This window comes from Bombus terrestris, chromosome 10 (assembly GCF_910591885.1).
Source record: "Bombus terrestris chromosome 10, iyBomTerr1.2, whole genome shotgun sequence".
In the NCBI taxonomy this organism is placed as follows: domain Eukaryota; kingdom Metazoa; phylum Arthropoda; class Insecta; order Hymenoptera; family Apidae; genus Bombus; species Bombus terrestris.
The window spans coordinates 15,678,668-15,698,922 of NC_063278.1; the positions used below are offsets into that span (position 1 = coordinate 15,678,668).

A 20,255-nucleotide genomic window follows, 5' to 3' on the forward strand; every position below is an offset into this window, starting at 1 on the left:
TTTATTACTTATATTATGATAACTTATCTTATGATAAGTCTCTACTGAGATTCGAATGTGCCTCTTTTAGTTGGACAGAAGAAAGGTCTTTTTTTAAATTTATTAATCGCATTACAAATTATGTTAACGACGCCAGTAACCGTGTCTTCAGCAGAACGTAGTTTCTCGTGATTGAAACTTCTTATTTTTTTTTTTTTCTTTTTTTTTTTTTCTTTTAAGGTGGAGGAAACTCGCACGGACACCAGGCCGCTTCTGGGGAAAGCGGCGTGGTAGTGCCGGACTCCAACCGATTAAAACTTCCACGATGACAGTATCAATTTCAATTCTGTCATTCTTATATTTGTCTATCTCGAATAGAATAGTAGAAATGAACTTTTTCGTAGAACCGTACACTTAAATAGATTCTTGTAGCTTGAAACTCAATAGGTTCTCGTCTATGCTAGTGTGTAACCAAACAGGGTAGATTCCTAATTTTAAGTTTAAATACATAGGTTCTTGTATATGCTAAGTTCCAACCAAACAGGGCAGATCCCTAATTTTATAGGTTCATGAAATGCTATTTTCAATTAAATTCAGTATTTGGCCGCGCGGAGCAGCACAAGTCCGGAAAAAATTACGTCCATAAGCGTGAACATTCTCATATACATATATATATATATATATCAAAGTTATAATATCTGAGGATATGTAAAGTAAATATTTTGAAGATATAAAAGAAAAAGTTTATGATCTAAAGATAGAGGATTTTTGAATAATGTGTATTATAAGTTATAGTATTGTATTTGATCACGAATAAACCCAACGACATACATATTGATATACTTAAGAAAATATTTAATCGAATGTATCGATGTAAAGTCTGTGTTATAGTCGAATTGTATATATTCGATTTAAGTTCTGGACGTATTTTATTTTGTCAAAGTTTTATGTGAAAATGTCAAATGAAATAAAAAAAGCTCTTAAAGCGGCTCGTGATACATTTAAAGAAAAGAAGTATGTAGATGTGATTAAGAAATGTAACAAGATATTAATGAAAGATCAAAATAATTATAACGCACTTATGTTATTGGCGGCCGCAATGAAAGAAGTTGATGAATATAATCCACAAGTACCATTAATTCTCCAAAAAGGTATAAAAATCCAAGCAGACAATCCATTAGCTTGGTACGGTTTAGTATCTTACTATGAAAAGAAGTTGGACGATAATGAATGTTATAACCAACTATTATTAGCTTACTGTAAGCTTTTGGAAATAGAAAGGTATAAAATTGCTATATACTTCATAAATGTTATAGGTCTGTGAAACTTATTCAGTAATTTATTTTCAGTGACTCTAAATTTACAAATATTATGAGTAGAATCTCAAAACTTTTTACACAACTTAAGGATGTTGCGACTATAACACAATGTATTGAACATTTAATTGAATTACGGAAGAATTTGGATGATAACAAAATTAAGGTCATTGATAAAACGCTTGGATGGCTGCTATTAGATAATTTTTGCAATCTAAACAAATATCAAAATTTGTTAGAAAGTATTTTTAAATCTACAATTAATGATCTTGATGCAACTGACCAACAAAATTTTTATACAAAATATTTAAAAATTTTATATGACAAAGATGAATTAGTTGATTTGGTAAAAGAAGCTATCAATATGCATCAGCGATTCCCACAAGATATAATACCGTTAGGTAAGTATTAAAAATAATATATTAGCTACTTTAACATTTTGTTTATGAAAGTAACAAAGGAATCTTATAATGTCACTTATTAATTTTAATGGGATTTTTTTATCAAGCAAGCAGAAGAATTTAAAGATTTATTTCTAATATTTATGAGGTAATAGAATTTAATAATAATACAATCTATATCTATCTATATCATGAAACATAAGGAGTGCAATTGTTTAGTAAACAGTTAAATGGTGAATATAATTAATAAATGGCAATGATGTAAATAGTATTAATAGAAATGAGTTCAGTTAGATGTAAATATTAGCATATACATACTATAAAGAAACAAAAAGAATTCAAAAATACCGTACAACAAAATTTAAACTTTTTTAGATATACATGTATTATTATATATATATCTCTTGTCTATGTATGTATCTTTTAGTTACGATAATAGGCTTTTTCCCACAATTGTGACAATTGTTGTGATAAATGCTTCAACTTTGTATAGTTTCTCCATAATGATGCATACTGTTTTATTATTAGATACATTTTCTGCTACTGGATGTATCTTTATCATTTCCAAACACTATTGAGGAAGCAAGCGTTTATGCTTGCTCTCTTATTCACCATTGCCGATATTCTAGTTGGTAATGAATTATCAAATTTAGCAAAACAAAATTTTTATATTTTTTATTTTATAATTATTATAAAATTCGGATTATTATAAACAAATTCCTAACAGTTTGCCAATGAAAATAATACCAAATACGATTATATTTCAATGAATTTGATCCATATGGAAAATGTACAATTGCGTGATACATTAACTCTGCTATTTTTCAACAATTCAAAAATAAAATAGTATAAAATAATATTGAACAAAATATGGAAATTCTTATTAATATACATAATTTCTTGTTTCAGTTGCATATTAAACAGCTTCTTAAGACATTACAAATTTTTATTTGTTTACTAAAATGAGAGCAAGATTGAAATTTAAAAATTCCATAATGATAGTAGGATTAAGATAATAGCTAGCATTTTCCAGAAACTTTAATTTTCTTTGTTAGTAGATATGACATGATCTCGAACATGTCTGTCAGAGATTTAAAATATATAGTATACAAATTATAAAAGTATACAAAACCGGCACACATAAAGTATATATAACTTTAGTTGTAATTTATATTTTTAATGATATGACAAAGAGAATAGAGCAGTGCCAGGGTAAATAAATCAAGAAAGAAATTAATGACTAAGTGGTACAAAGAAGCAAAATTGTATAACAAGGTTGCACAATTTAAAGGAATTAAATACTAAAACTAACATTATATTCACTGCTACTGGTTGCGGTCTATACCATAGGTATAATATCTACCATTTCACTTCACATACAAAATCTACCATTTCACTTCACATACAAAATCTACCATTTCACTTCTGAATTAAAATCGCCACCAACAATGAGTGTTTAAAGCAGTTTAAAAAATAGCTTTCCTAAATTGTACCGAAGGATATTAGAAAATAGCAGTCTTAACTCAAGAGTTTCCATAAGTATGTTTTGTAGTAGTATATTTTAATAGTATTAAACAGCTTCTATTAGATAAGTATTAATTTCTGAAAAAAATTGTCACTATTAATATATGAATATTTACATCTCGCTATTGCATTGTATAGTAATTGCAAGCAATAAGTGCTTTTTGAAATTTGTGCATATAAGTGCACTTATAATCATTCAATTGTTATTTTCAGCATTTAAAATATTATTTATCAAGATATGAATATATTATTTGAGAAATTTTTCTTATGTTATGCATATATATATATATATATATATATATACGCGTGCACTTTATCAAGTTTCGTTATAACGGATCTCACTGTAGATCGTTGTCTCGATGGATATTATCGCAGTTTAAGTTTGTTTTTGCCGTAACGGAAAATTAGGAATACATAACGAAATAATATGAAGTAATCATAAAGTTTATTATTACAAAAATTGCTGAAAATGTTGTCCATTCTGCCAAACACATACTTCTGCTCTTCTAATTAAATTTTTATGAACACTTCCTAACTTATTCGATTGTTTTCAAGTATGAAAGGCTACAATAACGTCAAGCGAGACAACGATCTACAGTGAGATCCGTTATAACGAGACGTGATAAAGTGCAGGCGTACCGAGCGAAAATTCAAAGTCGATTTTCTCGAAAACAAAGCCTCGAACGAAAAATTTTTATTCTATATTTTCGACTTCTTTTTTCGTGTAGAATCACCCCCTTTCCGCTTGTACCACCAGTTACCAACCACCCTGTATATATATATATTCTAAACTACCGAGCATATTTCAAGTTGTTTTCATATATTGTTAATTAAGAGACGAAATTTAGCAAAAATAGCATTTAATCACTATTTGACGATTTTCTATATTTATGTTTTAATCACTCAGTTATGCAAATTATTTTAAAGGATCGTAATAGATCGATATTTACTGAAAACGAAAACTAATAAAAATAATTAGTAATAAAGATTTAAATGTCGTGGAAGTCATTGGAAAAAGCATAATACAACACGTTATAACGCATTATTTGTCTTAAATTATTTATTAACTAGTATCGAACTAATACTGATCAAAAACAATTATTTAAAGAGATAGTAAATTAGAGGAAGCCATTGAAATATTCGTGATTCGAACTTACTTGGCTCTTATTTTTCAACTCTCGTCGCTATCCGTGAAGCAATTATCAAAAAAGTTGCAAACAAATAAAAATAAAATTTAATACAGTATTTTTATACAGTATTCTTCGTATAATGCAATTTCCTATTTCAAATACTGCAAAAACGAAGTCTCTCGAAGATATACAGAAGTAGATTACGCACGCATGGTATACGGAAAACTGAACTTCTCGTAATTTAATAAAGATTTTTGACCTTGGAGCGCTCTGTAGAATGACGTAAGTTCAAATCCGTTTGAAAAGATAAAATAGCGGATTTTTATTAGATGTGCGTGAGAATTCTAAGATATCGAGCCCTCTGAAAGTATTTTATAATTCCAGATTTTTGGGATCCCCGTTAGTTTCGGTATTCGCAATCGAGTATTGAAATATAGTACGAACGAAAATTTTGTAATGCCGCGAAGTGCAATGACAGGCACGAGTCACCCCTGATTGTTATCTTACACCAAGAAAATAACAATTAACGTTTGTTACGTTTTGAAGTGTGTACATGCGACGTACGTACGATGATGTACGTAGATTTTGTAGCGAGTCTGTTGTGAGCCGATCATAAAAACTCTCGATATCGAGATATGCAAAGTTTCTGAACACAGCAAGAGCAGGGTCGTAGAAGAGAGACATCGTGACGACAGGAGTGACAAAACAGAACCGTAGTACGAAACGTATCGCGTAACCCGACAGTACTAGCACGTCAAGTCTACGATGATCTTCCGCCGAAGATTTCGGGAATCGAATTGATATTCAAGAAATCGTGCGAGAGTGAAGGGGATGAGGAAGTGTAGAGTCGCGTGTTAGTCACTGATGAATCACGATATTATCTATCGGTTAACGTTATCGTTATCGTTATCTATACGATTAACAGGTCATCAACAGGTTTGTTATCAATACGGTCCCCATTTTGGGATATGGATAATGGAAATGTGTATCTCAAGTAAGAGTTTTCAACGCCGGTGGTTATCGGTGATGACGTGAATCGGAGTTTAATTTTTCTATTGCACAGACTCGACGGTAGTGTCATTACCAGCACTAAATGTAGCTTGTCATGTAGACGAAGTGGGAAATATTTAAGGAAAGAATTCAGTACCTAACACCAGTAAAAGAAGTTCTTATCAACATATGTCCTGTTTGACTTTCTTCAGGAGATACAGCGTCTTGTGTTTTGCGGTTTCTTATTTCATAGAATATGCTTAAAATGACTTGCATTTGAATGCATGCACAAAGATCTTTTGTTATCCATCTAATGACTCTGTCAATACTGTCTGATGTTCCGTGAATTTATCGAAATCCCTCTTCGATTGTATGACGAAATATCACAGCACTTTCGGTATGAATTGAGTATACATGTAATGAATTTCAAGTATGTCCGCAAATAAAAGTCCAATGAATTTAAATCGGACGAACTTGCAAATAGGATCCCCACATCCAATTCAATCATTTGAAAAATTATCATTTAAAAATTATCTTGCCGTTTGGCTAAAATGCGATACCACCGACCATAGCAAACAACTGCATGAATACAGAGAATGCTAATGTAAACACGAATGGGATAGAGTCAGGAGAAGTGATACATGTAACCGATTTACAGGAACAGCATTATAGTCAACCAAACCAAAATATAATTGATATATTCTTCGAATCAGATATTACTGAAAACAAATCAAAACCTATCGATCGAACACGTTCTCAAAGGATTAAGGACTCTAACAACTACTCTGGTAGCGATGACAGTTCGAAAAGACCAATTCAACAGTTTAAATAGAAATTGGTGAATAGAAACTCCCACAGGAATATCAAAGGCATGCTCGAGCAATAAAAGGTATTACAGAGGAAACTAACTCGCTTTTAAACATTAAAACATTCGAAATGAACATTGATATGCCACTAAATTTCTCGTATTATTCGACATCTAATAATTGTTAACCGCTTAATAATTACGTTATAGATAAGTATTTATAATATAAACAAATAAATATTCTGCATTGGCTTTTAAATACGTACCAATTAAATATTCTCTGTCTCCAAAACATCAACTTGAGAAGAATTCGATATATCAGAACTAAGAAATTTGATGTTATTCACAAAAGTTGGGCAAATACTACAATAGCAAAGTAGAAGTGTAACAATTTATATCAACAGTAATTTAGACTTCAGGAAATTGCAAATACACACTAATCTCGGAGCTGTTGTTATAACATTTTTGCTGCCTCCGAGAGAGATTACCATCTGCAACATATCTATTCCAAATAACCATAATCTCGGTCCATAATCTTAATCGACCTAGTGATTGTGTTATTTAGTACTTAAGTTTAGTACTTAAGTTTTATTTATTTCATACTTTTATATATACACGCTTACAGTAGATAAATTATTTAGTAAATAATTGAAATTAATATTTACATTTCTATGTAAACAGGCTGTATTTAACGAAACTTGAATGGTTTTTCCACTACCTATCTATTTATTTCGTCCCCGACTGTATATCTTCTAGAGTTATTCATTATTCATCTACCAGTTATTCATTCAACGGTATAGCTAGCAAAGCGATTGAAGTATGCAACTAAGGGAGTTACGACGAGAGCGCTGTGCTGAGTGCACGTTAAAGACCAGTAAAGAAATACCGAAGCATAGCTCCTGACAAAATAAGTGTCCTAGGGCAACAAGCTCGTGTTGTGTGGTGATTATTAGCGAGTTTGGCGAAAAAAGGTACTGCGAGATTAACAGACAGCATGCCTCCGATAATTTGAGCAGTGTGTGCGTGTGCCTGTTATCTGCAAATAGAGAGGAGAGAGAGAGAGAGAGAGAGGAACTTGGAGCGATGATACAAGTCAATTTGAAAACACTACAACTTGAAAACACTACAACACTACAATCCAGGCCTGTCATTGGATTAATGCATTCAGCAATAATTACGAATCTGTTCAATGAGAGAAACGACAGCTACACCCAATATTAATAATATTAATAATATGAAAGGAAAAGATGCAGAGCAATGTGATAGAAAAACAGTAGATATACTTACATTCGTCATACACAAATACGGATATCTTTCTTGCGTCGGTGGGGAAACACGCAACCATAACTTCCCAACTTTTTAATTTACAGAAGGTCAACGCAACACACACCTATAATAACCAATATAACTGGATCTCAGAAACCGATAATGTAGACAACACGTCAGAATCTGACATGAGAACTGAATTGCAAATTCAACAACAAAAAGACAATCCAACGAAGTTTATTGAAGGGCAGAAGCCAACAGAAATAAAAGCGTAACCAACACAGCAGAAAGAAGATCACCTATCAATGCGATGAATATTTATCGACAATAGTATCACTTTCTCAATCAACTCACCTCAACAGTTGTTTGTCATAAATACCTGTTGGACCAACGTATCATGTAGAACAACCTAAGGAAATTTTTCATTGTAAAAAGTGTCAGAGGATTGGCCATGTCAGTAGTAGTTGTACATTCGAATATAGATACGATATGTGCTAATAATCATAATCATTCAGGAAATTGCAATCAATCAAACATAAAAGTGATAAAACCAATGTCGAGTGCAGTTGGCACTAACTGCGGACAAATAAGGCATCCAGCATTGTCCAAGAAGTGGTCAACGAAGTAGCCCTTATTTTTTGCCCTCCGATTTCGTTTCTGTCTTACAGTTCTAAACTGTGATACTTGGGGACAAAATAATAAAATTTATTCCGCGAAATTCCGGAGTGATTGGACAATTGGAATCCGTGCTACATTTAAGTTATTATCACGTTATCAAGTTATTATCTACTCCTGTAGTTACATACAGTAGTTTAAAGCCTTGAACGCTGCTTCATGTACTAATTTCAGAAATAAAACTCAAATGTTTTATATATATTTATATCTGTAATATATAAATATTATTATTACACGTCTAAGACATTGTATTTTTATGTAAAAATATTCACTAAAATTTGCAAATAGCGGATTATGCTTGAAATTGACGTGAAATCGTTAAAATTTAAAAACTAACTTAAACACGGCACAGGTTTTTTTTCTCAATCTCAATTTTCTCCTCAAATGTCAGAGTTTCGAACGGTAAGATAATGGTAATGGATTTTCTTCAAGAAATTACAAATAATTCAAATAATCGCAACAAAAGTTACAAAATTATTTTTGTGGATGAATTTGAAAATTGGTTTATGGGATCCTTAGAATGACTTTATGGAAGTTGAGATAGGAAGCTGCCTATGACGAATATGATCTTTTTACCACCTAGATTGAGTTTCATCTCACTATGCGTTCGAATGCTACGTACGTGATGTTGACATCTTCAAGTCACATGTAATACATGTAAATCCTCAGGTGGTAGGTTCACGTTCTCCACCTTGGCATGGAATCTCCAATAACCGTAGTACTAATATGCGCCACTGGCGGCAATAATAACACCCTAATCTCATATAATATTAAATTCCCGATCACTTTTTATTCAGAATTGTTACTAGTCGCTTCCTTATACTGCCTACTTGGTACCAAGGTTGGACGCACACAAGGTTGAAACATGGGTTGCTTCGCTCTACTCGCTCATCGCTTGTCTCTCTACACATGAGCGTTACTACGCTTGCTGTATGCATGTAGATATGTATTATTTTAGGTATATAGTTTATGCATTATTATTAAGTATTGTATTTATTTGTGTATTGTCGTATGTTATTTTGTATACATATTATTATATGTATTATGTGGCAAATGTTTTTATCATATATCTTTAAAATGAAGCTTTCAAACTATTTGAATATTGTTCATTACGTCTAAAGGTACTGTTTCAAAAAATATGTAATAAAAGAATTTGCTCCGTTTTGTTCATTTTAATTCATTATATTACACACACACACACACACACACACACGCGCGCGCGCGCGCGCGCAGAAACGTATATCGTAGCAAATGTAGAAACGACGTGTTACACGCTAAAAAATAACAACTGCTACATAATTTTACCCTTTTTCTGTATGTTCATATCCCACGGCGCTCAATGTTGACGTCCCAAATATCGATGTTCTGGCCTGTCGCTCTTCGTATGGCAGACGAACTTTTGTCGTTGCGATCTCGTTGCGATCACATGTCTATCTTCGTTGTTTTTAATTAAGAAAACAAAGGAAGACACGAGATCGCAACGATGAAAGTCGCTCGTCTGCACCAGTCGTTAGTTAGGTCGTAAACATACAGCGCAGTAAGCGATAGATGGCAAGTGGCAAAACAAGCGATTTCACGGACAATGCCAAATGCCAATGTCTTAAATATCAATTTTGTCGCTTACTGCTTGCCACTTGTCTTTCTCTGTACGTACACGGCGTTAGGATTACAAGTGGAGAAGCGTCCGGAGAAATGTGAGCGCAAATTTGAAGAATAGTTCAGCGGCAAGTTTAGAAAATAGAGTGGCGAGGGGAAAGGGCACGACAGTTCAAACAATCCCAACAGATATCTAATTTGTTCGTTTTCAACCAGCAAATATTTTTTCACGCAAAACCAGATTAATAGCAACCTATAGCAGCTATTTCATAAACAAAAACTGAAGTTTGAGATCTTATGGATATGTTCAAACCTTTCCTTAGAATACTTAACATTCTTTCTAATAATATGGTTTCGATGCTCTAATTATTTCTATTTTATTTACAGAATATATATGTCTTGCTTACTCGGAACGAAATATCTTGGATGAAAATTTTACTGACGTCGGTATAACACAATTTTATGAAGGTTGCTTAAAATTGAACAAAGAGTGTGAAGCAGCTAAAATTGCCAAAGTACTTGATTTAGCAAAATCGGGCAATTTGATTATAGCGCGAGATATATTGAAAGATATACTTGTATCAACGCCGCGCTCAGTACGTGGTTGGATGGCATTAAGTCAAATAAATATGAAGCTTTACTGTTGGGAAGATGCCGAAGTTGCTGCCAAGCGAGTATTAGATATGAAGAAATATAAAATAAAAAATAAATTATTATATAAAATGAAAGAGACGTTAGTTGAAGCAATGAGTTTAACCAATGACAAATCTAAATGGGAAACTGCATTCCGAATGTGTGAACAAGTAAGAATCCTCTTTATTTACATATGTAACTTTTTTAGTTTGAAACGACAACAACAAAATTCTTGTTTAGAATTATCTAAATCTCTTCCCAAATCTAAAGGCATTTTTTCCAATCTTTTCAAAGTTTTAAAGATCATGTTCTTTTTCTTCTCCTATGAAAAAGTATGTTTGAAACTTCTCAAGATAAGTTTACTCACTCAAGGTTCTGGTGTAAGTGCTGTGCGATCCCTCGTATTCCGCTTACCAAAAAATATTACTCGTTTGTCTATTTCGTAGATATAAGCTTGCAAAAATTGTAAGATTCATTTTTCTGTAAACACTAGTTTAAGTAAGCTTATTTAACAGAAAAATTGTCCACATAACTTTAAGCCATTTATCAGGCAGGTGATGAATTCCATCACGGAACAATATAGTGTCTTTAGACAAAATTTTATAGTCAAGTCATCCTTGTATCTCATCCACTAATCGTAGTTGGAATAAGGCGTGTTTCATCGACCGGAATAGGTGGTAAAACAGAACTCATTATGATGACTTTTTTCATAGAAACGGCGTGTAGCCTAACGTTGTCATTCAGCTATTTCACAGAATGTTTCCTTTTGTCAGTTCCTGACTAGTTAGATCTTATCTGAAAACACTACATTTTCCTGTGATGGAATTCACCATTCGCCTAATAGATGGCTTAAAGTTATGAAAAGCAGCAAGAAATACTTTGATTGAATAACTTGCAGAATTTTTTTTTTTTTTTTTAAATAGGTTTTAAGTTTTAGTAAAGAGTGAAATTATATTGGATTTTTAAAACTTTTATTTGTTCCTTATTCTGCCCATTTATTTGATTTGTTTAATTTCCAATTAAAGATACATCGAGATACTTCAGCGCGATTGGATTTGATTCGTGTACATCTTAGCATATTGTTACATCAGCCAGATGTAGAGATTCTGCTGAACAATTTGGAATCAAAAGATGAAACCAGAACACATACTAATATTCTTCGAGCGTTATATTTAAAACAAAATAAACAATACGACGAAGCTGTGAATATACTTGATTCAGCCGTCCGAAAGTCAGGCTTGGCTCAAACTTCCCAAGCGTGGTTACTTCTTGGTACAATCTATTGGGAAATGGCAGAGTATAATTACAGCTTGATGGCTTTTCTGAATGGAATAAAAGCCGATCGTTTTAATTGGAAATGTCTAGTTTATTTGGGACAGTACTATCGTGACTATGGTAATGACATGGAACGTTCTAGGAGGTGTTACCAAACCGCATTACAAATTAATCCAAATTCTGAAGAAGCTGGTATTGGATTAAGTACGGCGTATAGACTTCTTAAAAATCGAGTAAGATGAATTCTATTTTTTCATGAAGTGCATATCCGTTTCTGTATGCATCTGAAATTTATCCATTAATATTGTAATGAATAAAATATTGGTGCTCCGCTTTTTTATGACTCGATTACGTTAATAAGATATTATTTATAGGATGCAAATATAAAATTGTTACAAATGTTAACTGCTCAAGATAGCGGTCCTAGATGGGCGTGGTTACAACTCGGTTTGCAATACCTTGATCAAGGAAATGCGGAGCAGGCTATTAAAGCGTTTCAATATGTTATTAGAGCTGATCCCAGTGATAGGTAATGCTACAGATAGTAATTGTTTAACGAGAATACAATCGAGTTTACGAAAGTATTACTTCTAACATTAAACCATTTATCCTGGCGTGACATACTGAGGTTATTGGGTGAGAAATTATTGGTAATATTTCCATCTTTAAAGTTTCGGGAAGATTTATCGAAGTTGGAAAAATTAGTAAAAAAAATATTTCAACCTTTTTAAATGGACGGTGGAAATATTAAAAATCAAATATATATTAATAAGTATTAATAATATTAAACAAATAATAATATAATATATTTAATATATTAATAACCATAAGTAATACTATAGCTAATGTTTGATGAAATAACAGTGTAATAAAAAACAATCGTTAGGGAAGGTATGTAGTCTTTATTATTCGACTGTTCTGTCAATTTTGGAAAAGATATAAAATCCTATTGTTTTATTTATTGTTTTATTATATAAATATAATGAATAAAATTCTTTTATGTAAATGCGCACACAAGTGCAGTTAGTTTAACTGACTGTGATTGTGATTGGTTTAACTGAGAACAGTCAAATATTTCGAAAAATATGGGAGACGCGGAAAAATGTTTCGAAACTTGTGCATTCATTGTGTAATTTTTATTTTCGGCTTCAGCACCCAAGAAATGAACTTAGTTAGACAGAAGTTTAGGCTGCCGAGTTCAGGTTTTGCCTCACGCATTCATTGTACATGTTCTTCATCTTCTACCCATCCCCATACTTATGTACACGGTACGTAGTTCAAACTTAATCTTCCACTAATAAACCACTAATAAACTTGGTTTGAAACACATTTGCACCCCTTCCTTCTTTTTCTATTTCCCTTAACCAGCTAACCATCTAGTTGTCAATCCTACCCTCCACAATCTCTTGTGTCTTCCACTTGTGGTAGGTTTCCTCCACCAATATCTCATAGCTTTGCGCTGCATCTTTCACCTAACTCATTTCTCGAGAGCATAAACTGCACTTTCTGGCTTTCTCTTTCACTCGATAATTATCTTCCTGCTTGAAACTTTTTCGACTTATATTGCCAGAGTAATGGTAAATATCGTTCAAATAAAGTCAGTTCTGTGATACAACTTTAAACTACGTTCTCAAAAAGTCAATTATGTTATATTTATATTATAAAACTTACGAATATAGAAAATTAGAAAGGAGTATCAGTATAGGAGAGACAGCGAATGAGAAAAGAAAAGATGGGATTGTAGACTGGGTGAGGAAATTGGAAGAGAAGAAAAGGGAAAGAGTGAAGAGAGGGGGAGGGGGAGGGGGAGGGATCTAGCTAAGAAGGTAAATTAGGGAAGTAGACAAAGGCTTATGCAATAGATAGTATATATTATAATAGATAATAGATAACATATATATAAAATAAGATTGTGTGTGTAAATGGCTGAATGGACGCGTGGAAGATCACGGGAGAGTGCAAGGCAACAGGGAGAATAATTGTAAACCGAATTTCTTTACATTTTTGTAAAGTTTCTTCTTATTCTTTACAGCCACTGTTGGGAATCGCTAGCGGATGCGTATTTTATAAGAGGTGCCCACACATCAGCATTAAAATCTTATCAGCGAGTATTAGAGTTATGCCCAAAATTATTATATCCAATGATACAATTAGCATATATAAAATTGGTTGGTATTATTTTTCTGGATTGTTTCGTGACATGACTGTGATATATTTGTTTAAATATTACGAAGCTTCTAACAGCTATTTTAAAGGCTTGTACAAATATCGTTTGTTATTTCGTTATTTCATAGATTATTGGACAGTATAACGAAGCAAAGAAAGACTTTGAACAAATATTGATAAATAAATCATGTTATATTCCTGCTTTAAAAGGATTGGCTGAAACCTGTTTGGCTTTAGCAAAAGACTATACCGCTAAACAACTTCTGGGTCGTGTGAATGACTATTTGCAACAAGCAATGGATAGTTTAACTGTAGCTATTAAAGAGCGTAAGGATATATCTTGTCTCTGGAAGTTACTTGGCGATGTGTGTTACAGAGTTGCAATGTTACCAGACAAATACAGTCATTTAAAAGTATCATCTATTCTAATAAAATATGAGAATGTCGAACATATTGTATTGCTTAAACGAATAGATATGTTCTCATTATCTGCAAGGTAAATATATTACACTAATATTATATTATAATCTACACTAATCTTACATTATATTATAATAAATTCTATATTATTATCATTATTATTATTATTATTATTATTATTATTATTATTATTATTATTATTATTATTATTATTATTATTATTATTATTATTATTATTATTATTATTATTATTATTATTATTATTATTATTATTATTATTATTATACGTTATATTGTTATATGTATGTAAATGCTAGTGTGTGCTTAACTGCGGCAATTCTTGCCTAATTAGGTGCTGCTATGAGGAATAGGATACTTACATATTTTTGCTGTATCAAAAAGTACGGATATCTTTGATACTTTTTTAAAAGGAAATTTGAGAAAAATTTTTTCCTACTATAATATTCTTCAAATAGTGTAGCTTTGATCAGAAAAGGTTTTCAATACAATACGACGAATAACTGCAAAATTCAATATTTTAAGTGAAAGCGTTTTTAAGAAATATTTTTGGTTTATAAATGATAAAGTTATAAATGTATCAATTTTGTTATAGTATGCAAGAAACTGAGTGAATATTTTAATTACAGATGTTATTGTTGTGCATTATCTCTTTCTCCGGAATCAGTATTTCTGTGGTATGATTTAGCTTTATGCTATTTAATGCAATTACAGCATGATCCATCGATCAATCATAAAGATCATGCTAGTAAGTGTCTAGCTGCTGCAAAACATGCTGTTAAACTATGTCCTTCAACATGGAAACATTGGAATCTTCTGGGTATTATTTGTATGTCACCGTACGTAAAGAACTATGCATTGGCACAACATGCTTTCGTAATGGCGATTGATAAGGAATTAAATAATGCTATAGTATGGTCTAATTTGGGAACTTTATATCTATATATAGGCAAGTAAAAATGATAAAACACGCAATAATAAAGAACATATTATACTTTTGTTCGAACGCCGTCGCGATTCATTGTATAATAAATTATCGTCTTGTAATTAAATTCACAGGAAGTTTATATAAAGCAAACGAGGCTTATTCTCGAGCTCAGCGTGCAGATCCGTCATATATAAATAGTTGGATTGGGCAAGCTTTAATTGCAGAAATGATGAATCGAAAAGAAACAGCAGATCTATTTAGACATGCAAGACAATTAGGATATCATAGTCAAGCTGCCATAGGATACACTCATTGGGTACTTAATATGATTTTAGGTCCTAACACCAAACATGACATTTTATATATAGATACAACACAAAGTATGCATGCAATATCTTCTGCTGCGGATGTTATGACGTGGTATGTAGGTAGGTTTTTATCACTTTTCATACAATATATATTATAAAATGTCGATATAATACTATGCATAGGAAAAGCTACAGTATTGTTTATATTTATGAAATGAATACCTATAATTTTAATAATGCATTAAGTTATATTAATCATAATTTTATTGTATCTTATTGTAACTGATTAATGTTATTTTACATTTTTTATATTGTACTATACGTATCGTAATATTTATCATCCGTTACAGAGAATCATCCAAATGATTGTTACGCTCGAAATGCATATGGATTATTATTAGAAAGACAGAGACTTTATAAATCAGCTGCAGAACAATTTGCCGTAGCTGTATGTAATAGTACCAAAAACGAAAAAGACCTTGTTTCTATAAATTTAGCACGTGTATTAATACGACTGAAAAGATACAACGAAGCAATAAAAATATGTCAAGGAGTTGCAAATATCAACTATAATTCTCAATGCAATCTTGCGTTAGCGTTATTCAAAGGTAATCACACTCTTACATCAATATATATATATATATATATATTAATATATCCTATATATATATATATATATATATATATAGGATTTATTTATTCAGAAATATTAGAAATTAGGATTTCCAATCATTTCTATCCTATATGACAAGTTTATCGATAGATGGATCTATTTACAATGGATTAAACAGGAAACGATGGTTATTTAACGTGAACTAAATACAGTAATGTGCTATAACTAAGACAACTAAATGGATAATTCACAACTCACAACTCAATTCTCGGCTCCTCGCAACTTGACTCTTAGTTAACGAACGCCGATTAATTCGTCTTTCTCCCTTAAGCATGCCTTTGTCTTTTCTCATACCTCCACCATGTGTGTTCCGTAATCGTCCGCGATCATGATCACGTATGCCTTCTTCCGCGTAACTATTCGACTGAAGGACTGACGACACATTGTTGGGCCTGTCCGCACTTAGGCTTTCTCACAACATTGTTTATAGTTGACCCGATATTTTTTAGGCAATCTGTCCACGATACTACATATATAACATTTTAAGTACAAAAATTGTAGTATTCTGTTAGTGTCGAAACGTTCAGGGATGTCATGTAGTAATTAATAAATGCAGTAATTAATAAATGGTAAACTTAGGACGTTAAGATTCAGCTAGTGTTTAAAGTGATCGCTAAATAGTGACCCGTTTTTATACGGGATATAAATTCAAGTGCAATGCGCATATGCTGTACCTTAGGCCTTTTTAATCTTTGATTAACCTGGAACAATAGTAATCTGTGTTAATCTGTGTTTTTAAGCGATGATTGGAAATTAATTATAGAACTGGATAGTAACGAATTATTTAAACAATTAGGAAATATTTATTCACATTGTTTGAGATATATTATAGTTAAAATTTGTTTCATTTTCAGCTCAGCTATATGAAGAGGCGTATAATACATATGAAAAAACTCTGCATTCTTTCGCGAATACTGAAGCACAGAAATCATATACACTGTGTGCGATGGCTGCGATAGCATATTCTTTCCACAGAGTAAATGATGCAAAAACTTTACTTTTTCAATGCATACAAATACAGCCTCCAGATATAATGGGTCTTTTAGCGGCCGCATCGTTGGGGATATTACATGGCGATATCAATTTAGCTGTATTAGTACTAAAAGAATTGGAGTTTTATGTACCTCATCCTGAATATGGTCATCATGTTCTAAGATTATTTGCATATTATCATTTGATTGGAGATAATGTTCAAAATGCCATTACTATTCTTTCTAAAGAAATCTTTAGATGTCCTGGTAAGTACTATTTTAATATATTTTCTGTTATAAATAATAAAGTATTGTCCAAAGAAGAAATTAGCTAATAATAAGTAAAGAGTAATCCACTTAAGTCGATGAGGATAGCAACTTTTGATGAGAATAGCAAGCAGTGTAACATGTACTGAGTGTTGCTGGTAAGTTAGCAGTCGGAAAAGCACAGGCACAAGGGAGATTTATGACTATATTGAGTCTATCAGAAATAGTCAATCGGTCCCGCATCTCTTCTGTCTGCCAACTTACTAGCGACGTCTTATATTTATTTTCACTACTACGATCATAAACAACTGAAAGCACACTGTCCGTTACAAGCCGTATACAAAAATCTAGGTGTTTTATGGTCTTAAATCAACTTAAGGCTTATTATCAGCCTTTCTTCTTAATCTCTTCTTAATGGCGAAATTTCGGGTTCATGTCATACGACTTTTGCCAATCCGACTCGAATTTAGATCGCCCGTTTATGCTTATATCCAAATCGAGTCACTGGATCCCGAGCAATACGGGTACATGTATCGAAATCCCAGTCGATCCCGAAGTTTGGAAATCATAGATGAAAGAGTGAAGCCAAGTAATCGCTATGGTGCCAATTTGAGAAAGCGCTTTTTCAACTTGTTGCAAAAGTTAATTTATTTGGTTTCACTTGGGAGACGCTTTATTCTAGCGATTGCCCAGGCTTATCTTATATGAACATGCACGGGGCGCCACTCGAACCCCTAGTTTAATTCGTTAAAGTCAATCTAAGGCGATCGGGTTAAAGTTGTTGGGATCAGCCATGCAATGAATCAAATACAAAATTTTGCTATATATCAGAATTGATATGGCCTGACAAATATTTTCTAGTCTCTTATTCAGAGTTTAAAATATATTTAAAACATTCTTATTATTTATTTCATACATATTATTTTATATAGATGTATGGTATATTATTTTCCTTTTCTCTGTAGGTAATGTAAAATATTGGACTATATTACTCAGGATATTATTAGAAACTGACTTACAACTGTTTAGTAGATGTGCACAAAAAGTATTGTTTCTTAATAGAAATATTATTACTGAAAACCATGCACATGTTGCATGTGCTTTATCCTTTAGCTGTTTCATGCAAAATATGGGACCAGCAAGTATTAGATCTCTGCAGAAGCTTCTATTTACTTATCCCGCTAGCATTGAAAGTTGGGCAATGTTCATTGCAGGATTTTTATCAAGGTTTGTAAAAGCAAATCTCCTTTTATTTAACTTATAGTTGATATTTTATTATGAAATATCTTGATATAGTATAACTTAATATTAAAATTTCCTATAACTTGCATACTATGTTTGCTTTATTTCTATATCGTTTATATATTATTGTTATTACATATTAAATTAACATGAACACGGAGAACGTCAAAAACAGAGCTATCATTAAAGATTGTAAAGAGTTAAAAATTCTACCATAAAATAAATGGCGCTCCGTCGTCCAATTACTATTTACAATTCTAAACTTAAAACATGTTATCACTAACATGCAGAAGCTACCGACTTTTAGGTGAATCACATGTTACCGGATAAAAGATGAATTCTTGCTTCATATCGCGTCATAACTAAAAGACGAACGGTCATAATTCTTCTGAATTTTTAATAGTAATAAAAAAAATAGTAATAAAAAAATAAAGTAACATTATGCATTTAAGTCACATACGCTAGATATGTATAGAAAATAACAATAGCATTTTTTAAATTGGTATGTTTCTTTGTGAAAAAAAAAAAAATGAATTGAATCGAATGAATCGAAAAATGAATGAAAAAGGTTTAATCTGCAAATTAAAATTGTTCACAGGCGTACAATGAAAAAATGTAAAATGAACGTCGAGTGGTTCTTAACATTTATAAGTAACATACAACAGTCGTATCAGCCTACATATTTCATGGCAAAATGGTTAAATGACACTAAAATAAAATTGAAACAGCTCAATTAAGTGGGAAGATCTATTTTGTTTACAGATTGTAAAAGGTATTTTGTAATGTATGTACAAATTAATTTATACAGTGCTTTATTGTACTGCGTTTTTAAGAAATGTTTTATTGGAATTTAGAATTGTTACATTTTTAATCATGGATTATTAAAATATGATAGTGAGGGTTCGGTGTAATAGAACTAATACGTAAGGATACTTTTAACTTCAGCGATTTTTGATTAATCAATTGTGGTTCCGTATTTTCAGCAGTCATTTGTTATAAAATTTTTGAAAATGAAAAGTATACTAAATAAACTTCATTTGTTTGTCATTCATATTCAATATTTCTGTGTATTTAAGTTCGCACATTATTCATAGAGGAGGAAGAAAACAAAATTCGGTAATTTTTGGTAATTCCCCGGATAACTGCAATAACAAGTTTTCAAATATGCCGCAACTAAACAACCGCTATTGCACATAGTTTGATAAAATAATAATTGCTAAAATAATAAGTCAATTAAATAGTATCAAAATCATCAATATGAAATTTTTCATTGAAATTTTATAGATTTAAAATTGTGGATTTTTAGAAAAATTTTTTCTATAAAAATATGAATAAGAAAGCTAATATTCCTTAGGTTTTTTTCCATTGCATGCTCTTAAATTTCTTTAATACAAGTCTTATATATTAGTTGTCGGTACTTGTAGTATTAAAATGTTAGAAATTCTAGGAAGTAAAATAATAGAGTATCGTTAAGGAGAAGATTCTATCTTGTTTTTGTATTTTCAACATTTTTGTAAAAGATAAAGATTATATTGCGTCCGTATCGATTCTTGTTTCCTACTGATAGAATATGTCGTTTTATTTAAAGTATTTTATAGATTATGTAAAAAAACATTGCTCACATGTTGATAATTGTGCATCGAATAAAGAATACTAAGTAAATATTAACTTT

At 31.6% G+C, this 20,255-nt stretch overlaps 1 protein-coding gene across 1 annotated transcript; it reads left to right on the forward strand.

The window, feature by feature from the left end:
• Positions 1–648: 648 nt before the first annotated feature.
• Positions 649–20,251, forward strand: LOC100649699 (tetratricopeptide repeat protein 37). The gene is made up of 13 exons (XM_048409709.1): positions 649–1,260; positions 1,329–1,696; positions 10,070–10,485; positions 11,341–11,823; positions 11,965–12,119; positions 13,623–13,758; positions 13,885–14,252; positions 14,824–15,143; positions 15,254–15,550; positions 15,781–16,038; positions 16,958–17,341; positions 18,307–18,568; positions 19,182–20,251. Exons 1-13 carry the CDS (start codon positions 935–937, stop codon positions 19,318–19,320), a joined length of 3,912 nt encoding a protein of 1,303 aa, XP_048265666.1. The 5' UTR covers positions 649–934; the 3' UTR covers positions 19,321–20,251.
• The last annotated feature ends 4 nt before the right edge of the window (positions 20,252–20,255 follow it).